The 22,922-nt window shown below is 46.3% G+C and overlaps 1 protein-coding gene across 1 annotated transcript in view; it reads left to right on the top strand.

Moving 5' to 3' along the window:
• Positions 1-22,922, top strand: part of CLSTN2 (calsyntenin 2) — a 569,251-nt gene that overhangs the window by 420,531 nt on the left and 125,798 nt on the right. The window contains exons 3-5 of the mRNA XM_033132678.1: positions 9,150-9,345; positions 10,076-10,284; positions 16,433-16,582. Coding sequence (XP_032988569.1) covers positions 9,150-9,345; positions 10,076-10,284; positions 16,433-16,582 — 555 coding nt within the window. The remainder of the gene's footprint in view (positions 1-9,149; positions 9,346-10,075; positions 10,285-16,432; positions 16,583-22,922) is intronic.

A 22,922-nucleotide genomic window follows, 5' to 3' on the forward strand; every position in this document is an offset into this window, starting at 1 on the left:
AACACCCAGAACAGACACCTATGGCAGCCTTTGCAGTACTCTACTGCACTTCACTCTGTTCATTTGCCTCCTTATCCTGTTTGTGAAGACAGACCTGGCCTCTGATTCATCCAAATCTCCAACCCCTGGCCAGGCAGGTTAGCACATACAGAGATGCAGGTGGTTTCCACTGCAGGCTTAAATAAGTGTCTGGTTCCTTGTTACGTACTCAGTAAATGTGGGCTGCAGTGAATTTTATAAATTATTATCACTCACTTATTTTCTTTTCACCGTGTTATTCATGCCCAGGGAAGGTTTGCTGAGGGAATGATAAATACATCACAGTTTTGTACCTGAAGCCCTTCAACTCCAGACCAAATGACTACTTGATCCGATTGTGACAAGCTGAGCCGTGGGGACCTCTCCAAGTCTCTGAGCACAGACAGAGGGTGCCAAAAAGATGTATACACATTTTAAGAAAGGAAAAAACTATTAAAATTGTAATACTCAATATATACCAATAACGACAGATGAATACAAGTCACGTTTGACTTCTGCAATTGTAAGAGGTGCTCAAAGTGGTTACCATCAGCGTCCAGACACTTCTGAAGACGGCGAACTACTGCTTGAGCAACATTGACCAAAGTGTCCACTTGTGTGCATTTTTTTCGCAACCCCAGAATATTAGTTGTTACCTCTTTTATTCATTGAACAAATATTGCCAAAGAAGGAAAACTGCATTGTCTATTGTTTTTTCAGTTCCTATGTTATTTAACATAATAACTGTGATGTATTAATCTTCCAAAAGAAGGGGAATTTTGATTTCAGCATAAAGCTTTAGGAAAATAACTTCTTAAATAAGAGTTATTTTTATTTTGCGCAATACTAAGTAGACAGAAAGCTATAAATGGTGACATCCTCCCCCACTTTGGTTTCTAAGAGATACAAGCTACGTTGCCAATATGCATCTAGCTACTTCAGGCTTGAAGGTGGGACTTAATAATAAAAAGTAGATAGACCTTTATACTTCCCAAATCTCTTTTGCATTTAGTGGGTCATTGCAGCCTCGTGGCACTTTTATGATCAGGCATGGTGTATCCTCAGTTGTAATGAACCACCCAAGGTCACAAAGCCCAAAAAAAAGCAGATCTGGGACTCAGATCAAGTCATCTACCTACCTCCAAGCTGAGGCCTGCCCGACCTCTCCCTGCCACCCAGACACATGAGAGAGCAGCCAAAGTGGCAATCCATTGAACCTTTCCCTTTAGCTTTCTACTTTGGGAAATTTTAAGTTATCTGACGCAGGAGCGTTTAAAATCAACTTTCCCTTTTTTTTGTAAGTGTAGATTTATTTCTAAGTTCAGCCCTAATTTGATCTTCTGGGCATGATTACCTCTTGATATGCTCTGTCTTTTCCCACTTTATTATACCTAACGTGACTGTAGATTATTCTATGTAGAGGTACAGAGTACACGTTGCAAAACTCATCCGCCTAGCCCTCCGGCAGTGTGGTCAGTGTTCACTGTCTGCCAAGTGTGTGGACGGGGCAGGACTGAGTGTGCAGCTGCAAACAGATGGTATCAGCCTCCATCTGAGGGACCTCACCAGTCTAAAGGAGAAGCCTTTATGAGATGTATCATTTTCCTCAAACCCGGGGCCATGAACCTGACCTGTTGTTTGCTCCATGGAGGCAGCTGTATGCTTGGGGCACCATGTTCCTCAAGGGATGTTACAGCCATTTCATCTGCGATGGTTCTTGGTGGTATAAGACTGACCTGCCCAAGGCAGGATATTTAGCATCCTTGACTCTTACCCAATAAAGGCCATTAGCAACTTCAAGTCACCATGGCAAACAAACTCAGACAAACCACACCCACCCACACTCAATATACTCTCCCCAGGAGGCGGGACTGGTCCTCTATGAGATTTTGCAAATGTACAGGATGCAGTCCTTGGCCTATGGTGCTCAGGAAAATAAATATGCGATGTAAGCTGTGGCTGATAGGTGCTCTAAGGAGCCAGGTTTTTTAATGACACATGTGATATACATTCAGAATATTTCTGATGATGAAATGACCTCTACAGTCAGCCTTTTGAGTTCTCAAATACAAACAGGAAGTTTGCCAGAAGTATGTGACTTCCTTTTCTTTAATATAATGACAGTAATAAGAGCTAACACTTACAGTATTGGCTCATTTAATCCTTCCAACCATCAACAGTGCTACAAGGTGATATCTTCCCATTTTACAGATGAAGAAATCGGCACAGAGGGGTAAGTGACTTGCCCAAGGTCACATTGGTAGTTAGTGCATCGCAGGGGTAGGATTTGAGCGCAGCCTATCAGGCTCCTGAGCCAGATTTGAACCATACGTGCTTGGATGAAGATCTGGAAATGAAATCCTCGGCCCCCAGCACTTTGTGGATATCAAGCTCTGCCTACTTACTCTCATACGAATGTCCCAGCTGTGAGACGCATAGCAAATTGGGTTGCTTTGAAACTGAGAGTTCTCTGAGGTGATGGGTCATGTTACAAGCATCAGGAACAGGACGTGGCATCATCTCCGTGGGAACTGGTGTGTAAATTACAAGCTTTCGGGTCTCGGGACCTCTTCATACTCTTAAACATTATTAATGACTCTCAAAAGCTTTTGTCTATGTGGGTTATATGGATCAGTATTTACTGCATTGGAAATTAAAACAGAGAAACTTGCAAATGCTTATTTATTCATTTATTTTTAAATAACAATGATACATTCATTACAAGTTAACATATATAACATTATTTGACAAAACCAAAATACAGTTTCCAAAATAAAATTAATGTGAGAAGTGGCATTGTGTACATTTTTGGAATCTTTTCCATGTCTATCTTAACAGAAGACAGCTAGATCATCATATCTACTTCTGCCTTCAATCTGTTGTGATGTATGTTTAGGTCAAAGTAGGTGAAGAAAAAAATATGGCCTTACCCAGGTGTGTACTCGTCGTTGGGAAAGGGAGGAGTATTTTAATAATCTTTTCAGATAACTGCAGATATTCTTCTCGGATACTACAGCAGAACTCCATAAGTAACAGTTTCTTAAAGGTTAGTTGCAATAAACTATCCGAAATCACATTAATGAACTTACTGTACACTGTTACATTAAAATCCATTGGTCGATTTTGAATGAATCTTTCCATACGTGACTACATAACATTGTGCATTAGGCATTTGGAAGCTATTGTTTCATTGTTAAGTAGACCTGTCAAAAGGTGACATAGTTCATTATATGACATCAAATAGTCACATTCATTACTACCACTACGCATCTCATCAGAAAAGTGTTCAAGTATCGGTCAATTGTCAAACTCAACTGTGGCAGACACAAGTTTTCCAAAATTGAAAGCTTGAATTTTATCATTGGCAACAAACACTACTAGTTCCTTTCCTTGAAGTGACAGGCTTACTTTAAAAAATGGGCTGCCACACACTCAAGTTTGAATAAACATAATTTTTCTGTCAATCATTCTTTTAAGTGCAAATGGCATTCCATGAAGACAGGTCCTAGTTTAGCTCCCAACTCAACTTAAATCACACAAATGCTTTTTCTAGAGATAAGCCAGCATACTTTGCTATACCAAGGTCCTTTATATGTACTTTCCATTTTGTCACACAGAATATTAAAATACATGTACTCAAGGACTGCGATTTAATAAAATTCATATTTACTGCGTCATTCAAAGTCATTCTTAGGTGAAATTGGCCTTATTTTTATTTTTATTTTTTTACTGTGACTACATGTGGTGAAGAATGCAGTTAGGTGCTAAGAAGGCACCAGGACTTTCACTCACCATTGCTTTTATGCCATCAGTGCAAATATCAACACAGTAAAAAGTCAAAGAATGTCTTAGTGTTAATAGGATGATAATTTTGACTTTGTGGGCCCTGCAGACAGGGTCTTGGGGATCTCAGGGGCCCACAGACGGTACTTTGAGAACCACTGTTCTAGAACGTGACAATTACCCCGTGATAAGCACCTGCAAGAACAAAGAGAGTGCTGGACTTGGATTCAGAGGGTCTAAAGAATAGTCCTTGATCTGCTCCTTGCTGTCACAGTGACCTTGGGGGAACCACTTCATCTCTCTGAGACTGTTTCCTCATCTGAAAAATAAAATCAACACAGTCTATTGTTCAGCAATATTCAAGAGTAGGAACAAAACACATTCTAAAAATCGATTTCATTCATTCATTCACTCATTTTCCCCCAGAATCTTATGGGAAGAATTAAGAGACAATCACACCAGTTTCTGCTGGTGTGTTGGGAGGGGTGTTACTGCAGAGGAAAAGGTGATTGTGAGACACAGACAGGTGGTGGATGGGCTGGAGCCATTGTTCTCCACCAGGCACCACAGGGACTCATCTTCTGGTCTGGCTCCTCACGGGGGTCTTGGTGAACCGAGTTCGGCCACCATAGGCCATACCTAGTAGGAGAGCACGCAGAGGCCCTGCGGCCTGATGCTGCGGGCCTCATTTCCCTGCAGAGCCCACTGCTGGTCCAAAGGGCACGTTCCTGTGTGTGTCCCACTCCCTCATGCAGTTCCTGGCACACCAAACCTCAGTTGGGAAGGAAGACTTTCAAAGTGGTATTTTTATGTGGAAACCATAAAGTCTGATCTTTTCCTTTTAAGTATGTCATCCTCCACTGCAATACTTTATCAATTATAACAAATTCTAGTGACGGGCCTCCCAAAAGATCAAGGCAGCCTGACGTGTCTCCACGGGTGCTGGGAACTGCAGTTTTAAATATTCTTCTTCCCCAAGACTCCATCCCAGGACTTTTCTTCCACAGTCTCTCTCTCTCTCTCAACGGATGATGTTTTAAGTGTGCTCTTTGATATCATTCTGAGTAAAGAAAAATAAAAATGTTAATGTATTAGCTTGAATTTTACCATTTATCTCTCTGTACTGTGCAATGCCAGTTTTAAATGCAAATATAAGAGCAGTTAAAAAAGGTGCCGAATCTCTGAACATTACAGAATTTGCATTTTGTAGCTCACGTATGCATATGTATTTAGTTCTTTCCCAGAGCAGTGTAAATGCCACGCAACCTGAACTCCACTATTTTTATTTCACTTCTGGATATGCACACATTCTAACACTCTCTACCTTTGGCTTACTGATAGTAAAGACAGCCACAAAAGAAAAGGAACTATGGGTTGTCTTATCTTGCCCTTTCCTCTCTGTCATCATTTTCAGCGTAAGTCCCTGGCTATTACAGAGAAATAACATGAGTAAGAAAAGATACAACTGGGCTGTTTGACTGATCATGTTTCTTAAAATACCCCTGCCTTCTTTCTGTGTTCAGAAGAGTTTGGTTCTGAACAGAAAGGGTGTCGTCTTGGGGCTGTCAGCTCCCTGCTTACTTAGTCTTAGACATCACACGTTTACCTTGTTCTCGCTCTGAGTCCTGCTGAACTCCCATGTGTTGTGGGTCCACAGGAATTCTGTGCTCGTGGGCATCCTGAATGCTATAGGTGAAGGGGGCTGCAAGGACAATGAACGTGCATGTTGTACCCATCTCCTCTGCTCACAACATGCTCCATTGTCTTAGCAGACTTCACTTACAAAACACAAGTTCAAAGAGAAAATGATTATGAATTTCAGGATGGTGACAGCAGAGATTTAAACCAAGCTCAGGTCGTGCTTGAGCATGGCGCTGCAAGGTTCTCAAGTCACACTCCTCTGAAGCTGGCCCTGCCTCCTTGCCTCTACTCCGGCCACACTGAGCCTGCATTCCCTTGGCGTGTCTATGTTCCTCCCTGCTGAAGGACCGCACTCCCTGAAACTCAGTTCCTTCCCTTACGGCCTGGCTGTGGTCCTCTTTCTCTTCCTATAATCTCAGCGCGGCCGTCGTGTTCTTAGGTTAGCCCTCCTTGCCATGTCTGAGCACATCAGAACTCTTAGCGCCTGAAGCTCTCCTTCAATCACGCATCACAATCACCGTTCTTCATTTAGGTATGTGATTCTCTGACTGCTTTTTTGCCTCCCTCCCTGGACCACCAGCAGCCTCTTGGCCAGGGCTAGTCTGGTTTTGTTCATTATTGTTCCATCAGTGCTGGGGACATAGTCCTTAGTAAATATTTATGAGATGAATGCATGGATGAATAAATGAATGAAAGTCTTTGCAACCAGATCGCAAATATCAGAAGAAGAGGTAGGATAAATGAGGATGTGTGGGGACAGAGTCCCAGAGAGCAGTTTCCAGGCTCTCGGCCTCACGTGGAAAGGTGCTGGCTCGGGTAGTAGATGGCCGTCGGCTGTGGCTGGTTGACCGTCAGCTCTGGCTAGTTAGCCAGTTGGCCACGGATATAACTGCCGCGGCTGCACTGGAGAGTGGAGTCAGTCGGTTGGCAGCAAAGCGGACAGCAGGTCGCACGTCGTGTGAATCCAGCCTCCAGTGAGACTATAGTGGTATGACCCCTACCTATGGCTCCGTGGGTGTTCCTTTTTGGCCTAGCCACATCCTGCGTTCTTATGTGGGGAGCAGGACTAGAGGACCCGCAGGCCGCCCCACACGACACACGGTAGGTGATGAGTGCTTGAGGACAAGATATCCATATGTCTTAAGGTATCCAAGTCATTTTCTTTGCATCTCCAGCCCAGCACAGTGCCTGGCACTCGGTCGGCTCTCAACACTATACTGGTTCTATTGAACCGAAGCGAGCTGGGTTTAGTGAGATGAAAATACATTGCCCTGAAGTTTACTTGTTCTCACCCTCCCTTGTGTCTCCTCTTTCCCTTGCTCTTTTTCCCTTTCCTTCTTCCTCTCTTTCCCTCTTCTTAAGGATTTCTGAGTCTTGAGAACTACTTTAGTTGTAATCCATAGTTCCAACAGAAAATCACTCTCATTTATTTTTGGTTTAACTGGACTCCTCAAAGAGAAATGGTCTGATTGGTCTTATAATCATGGTGTTTGGGCATGCCAGAGAATGCCCCAGAACCAGCCTCGACACATTCGCTGTTGTTATTCCCATATTGGCATTGATCTTGGGATAGAATCACAAGGCAGGTACTTTAAAAGTTCATCCATTTAACCCCAGGCAATTCAGAGCAGAAATTAAACTTGAGGGTTGCAGGGTAGCCTTGTCAGCGGCAGTACAAAGACACCTGTGATCATGACCAACCGCAGTGAGATGGAAACCAGCCTTCTCATTAGAGCCTGGCCTACAACCTGTCTATTTGTCCATTATTCCACAACTACATTTGAGAAATGGCTGGGAGGGGATGTAGTAAAAATGGAGTGTTCATAATGAAATTGAGGATCAATGAAATAATAAAAAACAAAAGCCTAAAGGTAAGTTTGGTATTGATTGACCATCTCAGAAAACATTGTTAGTAAGAGATTAGGGCATGCTTCCTATATGTAAAATGAGGAGTTTCTCTCCTGAATGAGGCTTGAATGGGACTGTAGAATGTTACTTGGAAGCAATGCCCAAGTGGTCCCTTAGAAGTTGTGGGGCTGCTGAGAGAACGTGCAGGGGAGTAGCAAGTGCATGGACTTAGGAGTCAGCCATATCTGGGTTTTACAGCAAGTTTAGCACTGTGACCTTGGCCAGGTACTGACCTCTGATTCTTCTTTTTTTTTTTTTTTTTTTTTAATTTGTATGACTTGGTATCAAACATCTGCCTTGCAAGTTTATTATGACAAGTGAATGAGGTCACTCAGGTAGACGTACAAAGCTCAGAGCCTGGCACAGAGCAATCATGTTATCCCTTCTCACAGTGACACTTTGGAACAGCTGGACAGGTGCCTGGTCACCCTGAGAGTGAGGAACCTTAGGCTCCTCACTCTGGTCCCAGCAGTGCAGCAGGGGCAAAGTCATACCATGGTCGGGGTGTGTCAGGGTGGATACCCTCCCTGCAATGCTCTCTCCTGGGTCATTTTACAGTTGACACAGTTGAGACACAGAGAATCAGTATGATTTGACTAAATCAGCGAGTAAGTGGCAAACCTGGAATGTGAATCCAGACTTCCGGGCTCTAAGCCTGTGTTTTACACCCCAGCATCCTATCAGCTGAACTCCTTGCTGCCCAAACCACGTGACGCTCACACACCCCTTTGTACCCTGAATGGTCTGTCTGGACGTCTAGACATTGTCTCCCCAACAGATCTGTAAACAACCTCAATACGGGAACAGAATGTGTTTCAATTTTCCAGCCCTTCCCAAGGCACACACTGTAGGACTTACTTGCAGTCAGGGTTCAAGAAATAAATATCCATCAATTGAGACAAGAAAGATATTTTCATGGCCTTATCGTTTTCATGCAGAGGAATAGTTATAACACACATTAACCCAGCTGGGGGGAGAAATGCATGAATCTCACAACAGGTTCAGCCCTTTAAGAAGTTAGATTCTCAGGCTCCACGGGGATTCTGGAACTCACATAGACTCACCCCCACTGTTTGAGAGAAAATTGCAACTCAAAGTGGTATCCCTCTCCCCACAGGGGAGTGGCAGATGGAGAGACATAAAGGAGGGGGTGGGGGAATGTGGCTGCAGCATCGTGGGGAGCTTGAACCAGGAGTAAAGGACAGAGGAGAGCAGTGCAGTGGCTCCGTTTAGCAAGCAAACCAATCTCCAGGGCGAGGCCCCTGTTAGGATGCAGATTCTGACTCAGGAGGTCTGGATGGGGCCCAGGCATCTGTATTTCTGACCAGTGCCAGGGGATGTCCTGCTGCTGGGTCAAGGAGCGCTCTTTCCAGTAACAAGGATGTTGTCACAGGGCAAGATTGTGAATGCTTTGGCCTTTTTCTTCTTCCCTCTGCAGTCGTTTGTCTTTTGACCGTGGACAAATTCCTAAATTTCAGACTGAGCAGGGGGCAAGCAAGAAACCCACTCTGAAACGGGGGAAACCTGATCATCAGCCAACTCCCCAGGACATGACTTTCCCCTTATACTGCCGGGTACACTTGATGGGTGACATTGCCATGCGTGCAACACTTCCGTTTTGCCATCCATGAAATTCACATGTTGGTCCGAGTCTCTGGAGACCTCTTCTGGTTCAACAGTTCTCTGTGCGGAGGAAACGGCCTGGAGGTGTTGAGTTTGCAAATCTGGCCCAACCGAAGCTATGTGTTCAGTCTGGCAATTCTCAGGATGCCCACTCACTGTCTTTCATCCTTCTGCAGGGGAAATTTGTGCGTTCAAGATCCATGGCCAGGAGCTGCCCTTTGAGGCCGTGGTGCTCAACAAGACGTCGGGAGAGGGCCGGCTCCGAGCCAAGAGCCCCATCGACTGTGAGCTGCAGAAGGAGTACACATTCATCATCCAGGCGTACGACTGTGGCGCAGGGCCCCGGGAGACCGCCTGGAAGAAGTCACACAAGTGAGTGGCCTGACAGCGCCCTGGAGCCCCGCCCACGCTTGCCCACCCAGCTCACACACTGCTCTGTGAGCAGATATGTGTACCCAGGTGCTCCAGCTGCCTGCCAGTTCCGCAGGCCGGGACAGATAGCAGCACCGGCTGCTTTCTACACCTAGAATGTCTACCCTTCTGCTTCACTTGAAGATACGTAGTCCTGTTCCACCATCAGAACTGAGTTCAGGGGTCACTTTTGCTGGGAAGCCTTCCTTGAGCAAACCCACCCCTAAAGACCTGGTTGGGACCTTTCCCGGGGTTTCTGCCCTGCAATGTGTTTCTCTCGGTCACAGCACATTTCCTTTTGGGTTGTAACTCTCACCCTTACAGAGTTTGGCTCAGAGCCTAATACAGAGTAAGAGTGGTGGCATTCTTACTGAATGAAGGAGTGAGAGAACAGATGAAGGAATGAATAAGGGATAGGGGCGACAATCCAAAGGAACGCTATTGCCTAAAGCTGGGCAACAAGGAAGGTCAAAGAATGGGGAGGAGTCTGTCGTCACAGGGGATGGGGCAAGGGCAGGTAGAAGGATTTCTCATGAGAAGGAGGACAGAACACTCAGGCGACAGCCACCCGACTGGCTCGTGGTTTCTCATTCTCTTAGCCCTGGAGCCTGAGTCAGTGCCCGTGGGAGGTGTGGGAGGAGGTGCGATTCTTTCTTCACCACCATCTCTTCTTTCCTGTGTGTGGTTCCAGGGCTGTGGTCCATATCCAGGTGAAGGATGTCAATGAATTTGCTCCCACCTTCAAAGAGCCGGCCTACAAGGCCATTGTGACAGAGGGCAAGATCTACGACAGCCTCCTGCAGGTGGAGGCCGTTGACGAGGACTGCTCCCCCCAGTACAGTCAGATTTGCAACTACGAGATCGTCACAACTGATGTGCCTTTTGCCATCGACAGAAATGGTGAGTGTCCTGAGAGGACCCCAGTGGAGGGCAGGGAACCAAGTGCACCGCCCCACACACTCAGAAGGCTAAGTGGGGGCCTGAATGTGCTCAGCAGACGATGGCTTTCCTGCCAACCCGGATCTGGGCTCTGTCACCTGGAACTCATCCCCAGAGGGGATGGCCGGACATTACTAGCAGCCCAGCCAGGCCTAAAGCACCCCTAAGACACCTCAGAAACCCATTCAGTAGATACAGTCTCTAAAACTTGCAATGCTACACATCGGGATGCTAAAGACAGGTTGGTTTTCTGGTAGAATTTTCCAGTTGTCATCCAGACACTAGCCAGACCATCAACTTGGCCGCATCGGAGTCCCTTGCCTGTATAACGAGCTGTAACATTACTCTCATCACAACAATCTGCTTCCTGCTCCCAGACAGAGACACACTAAAAGAGAAGGGGGACATTTCTGAAACACCTTCTAAGCTGTAGATCCATTCAGGAATCTTTAAAGCTCGTGCCAATGTCCTTTGAGAATTTCCACCCTAGTGAAAATGAAGGACGCAAGAATCCTCCCAGCATACCCCAATCCCAAACTGAACTTAATGAACTAAAAACATCCCCCCCCAGAAAAACCATTTGGATCTTTCTCCATCACCATTAATTAAAAACTCATTGTAGTGTAAACACCACAGCCAGAGACCTAATCAACTCAGCCCATTTTAACTGCAATTTTCAATAACTTGGTATTAATCAAATGATAATTACTTGCCAAGTATATTGTTTAATTACTAACATGAGTGTGTGCGTACAGACATATTATCCCACTTTGTTTCAAAAGTTGTAACACCTGAAGTTCATCCACTGTAAATATTTATTGAGTGCCCGGCACAGTACTGAGAAGTGGGGGTGGAGACAGAGTGGAACCCAAAACAGACATGGCCCTGCCCACATGGAGCTTATCATCTAGTGGAAGGAAATAAAAAGTCAAGTGGCATCAAGAGTAAGGTTGATGCACAAAGCATGCCATGGACTGGAGATGGGCAGTGAATTAGCTCTGAGCTTCCTGGAGGCCAATGCCTAGAGGGAAAGCCTAGCAGCCATCTGCCTGCAAGTCTTTGGTGCTTCCAGTGCTTCTTGATGTTGAGACGAGGGAGAAACTTACCCTATATTATTGTCTTCTGCATCCTGAGAACTGCAGCAGATTCCAGAGGGGATGGAAGCCGAAGAGAAACCCTTTCCCCTGACCTCCAGTGGTTTGCGATCTGTCTCGTAAGAGGAAACCAATATTCCTAACACAGACAAAAGAATTATTAGGCAGTTTCCTCATAAAATGCTAAAACACCGGGAAATGACAGTTAAACACTTGGACATCGCTAGATGCAAATTGTGTAAGACACAAGAAAGTGAAAGAGAAAATATGGGACTTCAATTAAAGTTTGGCTCAGGACTAAGAAGTAGGTCATTTCAACTAGTAGAGCATGTCATAACTGCTCTCTGATAGCTTTTCCTACAAGCAGGTGGCCTGTCTCCCCCTACACACACACACCACTCCATAAAACATAAACAACTGCTTTGCATTTTCCTGTTTTCCCTGTTATTAGCTGCTCGGTCTATGTCCACAAAAGCTTTGGAATTGGGGGAGTGATGAGTCCCTGGTGAAGAGCAAGAACAGAGAAGGGGAGGTAGCTGTGATGAGAGATCAAGCACCCCTTGACCTCCTGCCTTAGTTCTGAAGAGCCATGACCCAGTGAGAGACGAGATGCAGATTCTTTCATCAGAGGGTAAACTGCCCCGTCATGGAGATAATTATTCACCTTGATGAGCCATTTCGCTAACATATGCCAATTTATTTCCCTAGCTGTCTCATTAAAAGTGAGTAATGGTTCTTTGCCAGGCCTCTGCCTCCAACACTGGTTTCCAACACTAGATGAACAGGAGAGTGGGCACTCCCGGGGCGTGTGGTTCCCCGACGGTGAGGTTCACAAAGCAGTTCCCCAAGTAATGAAGGCAGGACCTAGGGAGTCCTTAGGCAGAATGGGAGCAGACACAGAAGCACCCCCATTCTAATGAGCATCTCAACTGGTTCTTATCCATCACTTCTTCTGGCGACCTTACAGCCTCCTTGAAGACGTTCTTTGCATGCACTTCAGAGAAAGTACTGCTAAGTTTGGGGCCCACTCATGGCGGCCCCATAGCTTCAGGTAGATGGCTCTTGGCCCCTCCAACCTGCCAGGTGTTTTTTTGCTTGTGGGGGAAGAAGAGCAGGGCAGCCGGGAGGAGAGAAGACGTAAGTAGAGTCATCCCAACCTGTCTTAACTCAAGACTCAGCCTATTCCGACAGACGTCCTTGGCTTCCCTCCCCTGTGAAATTGTGGCAGTAATAGTTCCTGCCTCACTGTGGGGTTGTGAGGCCGCAGGGAGACGCAGTGCCCGGGGATAATGCTCGCAGGGTACCTGGCACACACGGAGTGCTTGAGTCACGGTGCCGTGCTTGTTAGGTATTTACCTGAGTGATGGGGACATGCAGGTTATTCACTCCGCATGGATTTCCAGGCCAAATTATGAGTAGGTAACTCTGACCTAGTGTCATCACCTCCCTCTTGGGAAGTTCTGGATGGATTTCAGTGGCTTCCAGACCCTCCCCCACCCCTGGTCTTCTGGCACTGGGCTGGTCTCTCTGAGATCGTGGGTAGGACCTAGAGCCTCGTTTGCATTGAACAGATGGAAAAACTGAGCCCTAAAGCATAAAGAGCTTACCTACCAGTACCTGTCACATTGGTGGCAGAGTTGGGACTGGAGCCCGAGTCCCCGAAGTAGGATCCCCAAGGCCTTTTTCTCCCAGTGTTATTACTGTCCTCAATGATATTGGACAGGAATGCATGGCAATGGGATTTAAGTTCAAAACCACACAGTTGTCTTAATTCTACATCCAGCACTGTGTGTGTGTGTGTGTGTGTGTGTGTGGTCTTTGACAAGTTACTTAAATCTTGCTTCAGATCCTCATCGGTAAAACGGGATTTAAATATCTTGCTAGTATAATGGGGTGGATGTATTGCAAACAAGGTGTTCACCAGAGTGTCAGCACCAACCAAGCCCTCACCCACGTTTGAGAGGGAGCAGCAGGGGTCTCAGTGACACCCATTCACCCCCGGCAGACTTTTCTACTTTTCAAGCGGTTGTTTAGTCTTCACGCAGCCTCGGCTAAGCTCTCTGTCAGCAGGCTGCCCTGGTGAGTAATGGGACTGACACCTCTGAGCGAAGTGTGTCCTGGAGTCTGCTTATTCTTAAAGTCAATGAAAACACTTCTTTTCCACCTTGATAGAAAAGCTAACACATGCCCTTTTGTGAGGAATTTGGAAAGCATAGAAAACTATGAAGAAGGAAATAAGTCACCTGCAATCCCACCAAAGATAACCACTATTGAGATTTTACCCATAGGTTTTCTATCACGTTTTAAAACAAATATTCAGCCACACTTTTCTTGCTTTTCTTTATCATCGCTTTTTCACTTAAAATTTGACTATATGGATTTTTCCATCCTTAGAAATGCTTCATAATGACCCCCTTTAGTGCTGGATTACATTCCATCTCATGCACAGACTCTCAGACTTAGCTCTCCCTTTCCCAGCAGACATGCGGTTTCTTCACTAGTTTTCATTGTGATAATTAATGCTTAGATGATCCTACGTGCAATTTTTGCAATAAATATCTGCAATTTTTATTTTTCTGGAATCAATTTTTAGATGTGGAATTGCATGCCCAAAAGGTAGGAATAACTGCAAAGGGACTGGCCTAGATAGCTTTCCAGAAGGGTTGTTCTGATTTCAATTTCATCAGAAAGAGTGTGCAGGTCACTGTGTTTGTCTCTTTGCACCATCACCACCACCATCACCACCCCCCCCCCCCGGCCCCACCAGAGTTTTCAAAAATTACCTTCACCGATATACAAGGTAGGTACTGATTTTTCTTTGAGAATTAGCTTCCCAGGTTCATTGGGACAGGGGAGTAGGCCCAGGGGCAACCACTCACCTGGGTTAACTGTGGACTCAGGTCTCCTGAGAAGGCACTACTACTAGGAGAAATTCAAATGTGAGGGTGGAAAAATGCAATTGTAACAGAAGAAAAATGGATAACTTCTCCTGAGCTATCAGAAAAATTTTCAGTGTGTTCTTAGCCAACTATTACCTCCCCCACACAACAGTTGGTCACAATTTTATACTCTTATTTTTGACCTAATGCTGCAAATTCTGTGCTCTGAAACCATTCTCACATGCATGAAGGTGGTGGTAGCAGAGAAAGTAAATTAGTTTCTCAGACAGTTTCATTAAGACAGTTACGGAAGAGGAGCTGCAGCAAATTGAGCCCAGGCTTGCCGGCTTGTGTGTTTATTTTTCTACCACAATCAATAGTGTTTGGTCTGCTTAATGTCACACGGATTGTAAACCCTAAGCCTTCCTCTTCGAAGAGAGTTATCTTTTGAGAGCCATTTAACTTTAAAGAAAGAGAAAGTTAAAACTTTTTTGTTGAAAATTCAATTTGGTGTTGCTGAAACCTCCTCCTCTTGGTTATATTACAGAGCCTCCACCTGCCAGAATCCTCCCCTGTGAGAACTGTAACCACAAACTAGTTTGTTAACAGAACCCATAGGACTAATGTTACCAACCCAGCACTGAGCTGTCCCAGACCTAAGCTGAGACTGAAACAAATATTTGGGGAGAAATGAAAGGGATTCTGAATACCAGCCATAAGGCCAAAAAAGACATCAAACCCATTTTTATTCAGCGATTTTTGACTGGCTTTGTTAAAGTCAATTTTGCTTCACATGCACGGAGGCAATTGCATTTTCAGAAACAGTCCCGAGCAGACAGCAGAACAAATGATTCTAACGCTTGGTCCAATGCTTTGGGCAACTCTCGTCTCCACTCTCCTCCAGTCCCCTTCCTCCCACACTCACATATGTTCACGTTTGTGGTACCTGCTCATGGCCTCATACTGAGTACCGTTTAACTAATATTGGGTGGTTGGTGGATCCGTTTTTCCAATCTTTAAAACATCACGTGACTTTTCTAATTTTCCAAGCTTTCTTGCCCTAGTCCCTACCGTCTCAATTCACATGAACGACATACGTCAGTTGGAATGGAAGAAAGCTCATTAGATATTTTTCCCTTAGTCTGGATGAAATCTGAAAACATGCCTGAATCAGCCATTCCATATTTGTTTATTTGCTTGTTGGTTGTTTTTTTGTTTTGTTTTGTTTTTTCTTGTATTTCCATTTTCTTAATTTCACTTCTGGTGAAGGGTAATGATAACATTTGAGTTCTAATTTGCTGTCAGCTCCACCATCAGAAAGCAAGCAAGAATGAAATTACTCTCAACAAAGGAAGGCTTTAATCTCTTGGAATCAAAAACTCAAAAATATGAAATGCACATTGGACCTTTATTAGTTTCTTGGAACCAAAACTGTATTTTATCAAAAATAGTCAATTAAAGTGTTGCTCAGTAATTATCACATATTTATTTCTGAATCATAATACTAAACCTACAGGAATAAAAACACACAAATAGCTCAGAAAAAAAATGTTCGGTCTCTCTTGGAGAAGAAAAATGTCTTTGCCACCAGGGCAAGGAATCTGTTATTCTGTGTAGCTTTTAGAAGGGAGGTCACACGTTTTCGTATTGATTTTACTTCCTATTTGGTGGCAAAATAATGTGAAAAGAGGCAGTGAACATTCCTGGCAATGAGCCCAGATGTTAAAAAATATGTGTCAGGATGTTTCTGAATTCCATGTTCTTCCCAGAGGTTTCATGGCCGATGAGCTCAATGCACCTTGCACACCAGGGACGCAGCCGCAAGGGTGCACTTTCAGAGGGAGTTTTCCAACAACCCATTACTTACCCACACAAACTACTTGGATTCCAAATACGTGCTTGGAATTCCCTCGCAGCCCCATCCCACAGCTCGGCTGGCTCCAGCCCAGGGATCCTGGGAATCTGTCACCAAGGCACAAGCAGGACAAGTGTGGAAGCCATGCCCTGTTTGCCCTTGGTTTTACAAAGAGCTAGGGAAGAGGGTCATTTTGGTGAAGATCGGAGGAGTGGAGAAGGGGTTGTGAAGAACTGCAGTGTGGTCTGAGAAGGTTTTGAATATCTCTGTGTCTTCCTCAGGCAACATCAGAAACACCGAGAAGCTGAGCTATGACAAGCAACACCAGTACGAGATCCTGGTGACTGCCTACGACTGTGGACAGAAGCCCGCTGCTCAGGACACCTTGGTGCAGGTGGACGTGAAGCCAGTTTGCAAGCCTGGTTGGCAAGGTGGGCCTGCTGTTGTCAGTCCTGTAGAGTGAAGGCAGCAGGGCCTGCTGTATAGACGGTGCTAGACCTAGCCTCAAATCATCGCAACACATAAGTAGAGGACTTTTGAAAGTGCAGTCATTCTGCTGCAAGAAATAGAGTAGCTTGTTTATTCTCACAATTCCTAAGGGATATATTATCCCCATTGTACAGCTGAGAATGTCTGAGGCAACGCATCGAACGTCATGTGTCCAGTTTGTGCAGTGTCCCTTTTCTCAAATCTCATGACAACTTTGAATCAATAATGATTATCCACAAGGCTGAGCAGATGTGGCTGGGAAGCCATTATCGAAGGATGCTGAGTCTAGCTGGTGAATTTCAAGTGTTGCATCATCACTCAACATCCGGGGAAGGTTATCATGGTCATTAGGCTTGCACAGAGGGCCTCAGGCAGAGGTTGGAGATCCAAAATCCAGCCTCTGACTTAAAGGTTTCTAAAATGTTGGCTCTGGGAATGGAGAAGCAATGGCTTCCAATGGCGGTGGATTTCTGTGCTGCTTTAGATCATTTAGGATGCAGGTGCAGGTTACTCAGGTGGTGGAGGTTTATCACTGAGCTAAGGGGAAGCAAAGAGGCAAGGCCAGTGGCATAGATGGAGCTTACAGAGAATTGGATGGTTTATGGAGTAACAATAGCTCTAGTGGTGACATCTATAGTTCCGATGGCACAGCAGGGATGCTAGAGTTGCCTCAGCTGCCATTTTGGTTGCTCAGCTGCTCCTGTTTCGGCTTCATGTGTTGATGCTGCTTTAGGCTACTGCTTACTCCTAAATGGTGCTTCCTGGAGTCCTCTGCTTTGTGTCTTCTGCTGACTGCCTTCTCCGGTGGATCCTTAAGCTTCAAGCCCCTTGTTATATTCTCTCTCTCTCTCTCTCTCTCTCTCTCTGTATCTTTCATTCTTAAATTCCACTAGAGAGGGTGTGATTAGCTGTGTTAGTCACTCACATCCCTATGGGGCACACTGGTACCAGGCCACCACGTAGGTCACTGGTCAGACCTTGAATGGCTGGCTGCCTTTTGGTTAAGCTTTTATTCCTCATCCAATTCATCAGGGCCAGATTGGCAGGAGCTCATGGTGCAAAGCAGACACCTGGGGTCACTTCCCTCAGAAGGCAGCTCTCAAAGTGCTCCTTCCTGTACAACCCACCCGGGAAAGATGAGTGGGGTAATTAAACCCACCTCCGGACAGAGCTAGAGTCATTTGCCTTTGAACAAAGTAGAGAAGATGAAATGCTCAGTAGAGCAGCCACAGGTAAAACATCTGAGACATAAAGAATAAAGTAGAGACATCTTTGTGTTAGCCTGTTTAGGATTAAGCAAGAAACAGAAAGAGGGACAAGCCAGAGTGGGAAACTGTGTTCCCAAGCTCAGGGAGCCTGAGCTCTGGTTGGGGATAATTCACTAGACCCTAAGGACCCTGAGGATCTCTCTCTTGTTCACAACTGAATTCTTCAGACTTAGTGCATGTCTGGCCAGTGGTAGATGCTCAAGAAATAGCCATTGGATGGATGAATAATTGGATGAAGGAATGACTGAATGAATGAAAACCTATCTGTGTAAAGAACTCAACTTGTTTTAACTTACAAGGACTGGCCCCATTGAAGGTCTAGCTTTTGAAGAGAAAGCCTGGAAAAAATATAAAATCCTTCTGAGCATGGAATAAGCTCACAATGAGATTTTAAGTTAAAAAGCAAAACGAAGTCCTATCTGGAGAATAGTCCCAATGGTTTTTGTCTTTGATAAATGAGGCACCTATCATTTGGGATTCCATTTTTGTACCTACATTTAAATGTAATTGCTAACACAGTTGGTACTTGTTTCAGTGTTAAATGTACACAAAGGAACGCATTTTTATAATGTTCAGTTCTGTGTGTGAGGCATGTGTGGGGCACCTCCCCTCCGGCACACAAGGCTATTTGCATAGCGCCTCTAGACAGGGAGGTCCTGCAGGGAGTCTGTGCCCATGTGTCGTGTCTCCAGCGCCAGCCCAGGGCCAGGCTCAGTGCAGGTGACTGGCAGGCGATGAACGGATGAAGGACTGGTGGGTGAGGCTTTGGTAAAAAAATACGACTTCCTGTGGAACAGAGAAAAGGGGACGCAGCAACTCCCTGCATCAGTTCTCAGTCAGGCAACGTGACTTAAGCCCGTGTAACATCAGAATTAAGTACTGTATGGTGACTTCCCCGCGCTAGCCAGCCAGCCTTTGGTGGCAGAAGCTGACACTGGATGCTGCACTGCTCCCCGCCCTCCCTCCAGCCGACATCCCAGCAGGTTTTCAGATCATAAACAGGTCCTCCAGGTTCTCAGATATGTATAGCAGTGGTCAAAGTGCCTTCCTGCCGTTCTTGTTCCAGCTTCTAGGTCTGGAGAAGAATCTTCTCTCCTTCCAGCATACCAGTCTATTTTATTCCTCCATTTGGGCCGCCCTCATCTCTGACCAACCCATGTGGGGCCTGTTCTCTTTTCTACCCCTGGACAGGGCTGCAAGCTTATAGCTGGAAGTGCACCTTCTCCAGGGATGAGCAAACCACCTCTGGTCCCAGATGCGTGTTTCTTCTCTAGCCCCCTCGCCTAGCTTTGTAGGCCAAACTGGAGTGAGCCATGTTTTGCTGGTTTTCTTTGCTAACGGCGATGGGTCAGGCTGACCCTTATTGTGAGAGATTGTCAGGTCCCTGGGGGAAAGGGTTGGCTCTTCTTGAGACAGGTGTGGGGTGAAGCCTGCACCATGTAGAATGGGAGAGGAGCACAGAGAGGGGAGGTCATTCAAGGCACCAGTGAACCATATAAGGAAGCCAGTCTGGCTTGCACAGGGGTTGGGCCTGGGGAGAAGTGGGAAGCAAGATTGGAGAGGTCAGGGGTCGGGTAGGGTGGGCGGTCAAGGTTATGGATGTCAAGGTGATGAGCTGCAATGGTCGCCAAGCCCCTCAGGCCCAGCTGTGAATGAGATGTCTGCCGGCATGTGCCAGGTGTAATTGTCGGGAGAATAGAGGCTCCTCCCTGAGCTGACTTCTCACAAGCAACAAGAGTCACCAAGCAAATGCAGTTTGGCAGTTCAAATACTTGTCCCTCTGCCGAGTCATTTCCCTGCAGGCAGGAGGGCATTGCAGCGCAGTGTAAACAGTCCATCCTGCTCAGACCCCCCGTCTCCCCGGAGCACTCCCAGTGGCACCATCACCAGCCCTCTCGGCAGTTAGCTTCTCCCAGCCAGCTGTTTTGGAGGAGCAAGGGACCCTGCTCACAACTAGAGCCTTCCCTTCCTTCCCAGGGCCTGAAAAGGCACTGCTCCCAGACTCCAGTAACGCCCGGGACAGGCCTCCAGTTTCCATCACAATAACCCCTTGCACAGTATAGGACCCGGGCTTTCCCAGCATGCTGCTGGCCTTCCCCAGCTGTACACAGATGGACATCCCAGACCCTGGCTCTGGCGCCACCCGCCTTGCAGACCTTGGCCAAAACATTTTTGCTCGGGCTATGGCTTTCCATTCTCTGTCTTCTTCTGTGGGTTGGTCTTACCTTCCCAGAAATAATACGGGCTCCGGGCAGAACCACACTTCTCACAGCTCCTGGCACTCGCTGAGCATAAACTTAAAGCTTGTTCACCAGCGTCACTCACCACTGGCCAAGTGGGGCTTATTGGGAGCTCAGCAGGCAGCAAAGGGAGGAAGGAAGGCTTTGCACCCACAAAACAACCCCAGGGTGCCAGGCACGTGTGTCTTGCTCTTCCATGAGTTTTGTCCTCTCTGCTGTTTTCTGAGATTGTAATTCTGAATAGGCGGTAAGGGTCAGCTCACCGCAGGTCTGGGTGGACTTTTGCCAAAGGCAATGTCACTCCCGTTCTCAGTTGCCCAAGGTCCTCAAAGCATCACTTAGACCTTGTGAGTGAAGGAGGACTAAATCTCTTTGTTTTGCCCTGAGCTTTGAGAACTCATGGTCTCCCTGCAGGCAGCTCGTATTCACGGAGGTGAGAGATTATAGGAGGAACCCGGCAAGAGGTGCAGCTGCAGCAGACCACAAGCTGAAGACAGGCTTGTGCCCTGCGAATGCCAGGCGTCGGGATTCGCAGCCTTCTTTCTCCGTGTCTCTTTCCCTCTTGCCAAGTGGTTATAAATGCCCCAGCCTGGGCCCATGTGTGCTCTGAGGACCATCCTTTGGGAAGTTCTGCATCCATTCATAGTTCAAAGCACCACAGAGGATGAAGTGTCCCTGGAGGCTATCAGGGTGATGGCGGCAGTAATAGCAGTGGACCCAGTCAGAGATAACCCTGCTGACCACTCCTTACGGGGCCACAGACTGTGTCCTAAAGGATCATTTGTAATGCAGTTGCTAGATTGAGATTTTTGTTTGTGATGTGATGTGATGTGATATGTTCCATTATGTTATGTGACACATCCCTTTTTAAGACCTTTCTTTATTGTTCTTTGTAATCCCTTGGCCCATCTCGTTCTATGTTTTAAGACAGCATTGTCTTCACAACACGTAATATATTCCCCAAGTCATATTTTATCTTTATTACCTGCCCCTGCCAGTCTAGACCTAAATTCAGTATTTCACTGTCCCCTTATGTAGAACAATTCCCCTTTAAACAGAGTCTTTGCAGACTTTCCTGGTGGCCATTCTCCGTTTCTTTCCTAGACGTGGCTCTGACTGGACATCCAGTCACACCAGATTCAAGGTTCCCATATCTAGAATGAGCTGTCCGGAACCCCATCTTTGCCTGTCCGCCTCATCCCTGAGGACAACCCCACGGCAGGCCCTTACACCTGGCCCAGCACCGGGTCACCCAGTACAACGAGTGCCCAGAGGTTCTCCCACAGGAGCAAGTCCTATTCCTTTTATCTCCATAGTGAGATGCAGTCATACACTCGAGCCGTTTCCTCTGTGCTCTTTTGGGTTGGAATAATTCTCCAGGTGTGTCTAATGGTCTCAGTGTGTCTACCATTCCACAAACTACGCCTTCTTTAGGAAGAAGGGTGCTATCTGTCAGAGGACGCTCCTCACACCTGAATGTGCACATGAGCACCTGGGAGGCTGGGTAACCTGCAGATTCTGACTTACTAAGTCTGGGTAGATCTGGTTGGTGCGGGTCCATGGCCTTCACTATAGTAAGAAGGCCATGCAGAAAATATCTGCTAAACACCTAGAGGGCATCTAACTTTTGTGTTGAAAAGATGGCAGCATGAAAGCTGCTGGTTGGGATTAATGTCCCCTTAGTTACTTGCATTGTGAGATAACTGAGGTTGACACATTACACATGGACATATTTTTGGAATGAATTTCTTCACCCTTTCCTGAAGGCCCGCTGTGTGCTGAAGGCTTCAGATACAGAGACAGACGCAACCTACCAGGGCTCATAATCCAGAAAGAGATTCTGAGGACGCAAGCTCTGGTGGAGGGAGCTATGGCGACACAAAGGAGAGCCACTTAACCTTGCAAGGGCCCTCAAGGAGGTACACCTGGGCCAAATCTTGAAGGGTAGTACTTTTAGCACAGAGAGAAGGATGTTCCAGACTAGGGAGCAGATGTCAGGAAGGTGGGCATGACATGGCCGGGGCATGGGGAGAAGACTGGATGGGCTGATGGAGACCAGGACCATGGAGGGAGGGCCGCCTGTGTCACCCCCAGGGCAGCGGGGAGCCCAGAGGCTCTCATGCCTCAGCATGGTGAGGGGGCTTTTGGGGAAGAAGGATTCCTCAGCCAGTCACATAGGTGGTGCCTGGGATGCAGAAATTAGGACAAGGAAACCAGCTGGAAAGGATCATTATTCCTGAGTGTACTTTTAAGGGGAATGCTTCTGGAAAAGTATCTAAAGTCGTGTATTTATTTCAAAACCAATTCAAAGTACTGGGCAGCAACGGAGTTTAAATTTTCAGGCTAATCCCATCAGACTCCACAGACAAGGGGACAGGTTGGCAGTCAGGCGTGTCTGGGGTAGAAATGACCCCTGCTAAGCCTTGTCAAGTGTATTTCCCAGTCCCCTTTGCAGCTGTCCACCTCCTTTCTAAGGAGAAAAAGCCCAGGCCCTAAGGGTCAACCAGCTTCACCCTGCCCTTTCCAAAAGTCAGATCAATTATTGACCACGTACACTGAAGAGCTGGCTTAGGTTTTACTACATGAAAGGCATTGATTTTAAATCATAGGGTGATAAGCCCAGAAAGGTACCCAGAGCTGCTTAGAATAACAATCGAGCAAAGCTTAGAAGGTGGAGCTGTGTCCATCCGAGAATTTCATGACAGTGTCACCCTTCCTGCAGGCTGATGTAATAGGACACGGCCAGAAAGACAGAGGAAAGGACAGCTCCTTGC

The sequence above is a fragment of the Rhinolophus ferrumequinum genome, chromosome 17, assembly GCF_004115265.2.
Source record: "Rhinolophus ferrumequinum isolate MPI-CBG mRhiFer1 chromosome 17, mRhiFer1_v1.p, whole genome shotgun sequence".
NCBI lineage: Eukaryota > Metazoa > Chordata > Mammalia > Chiroptera > Rhinolophidae > Rhinolophus > Rhinolophus ferrumequinum.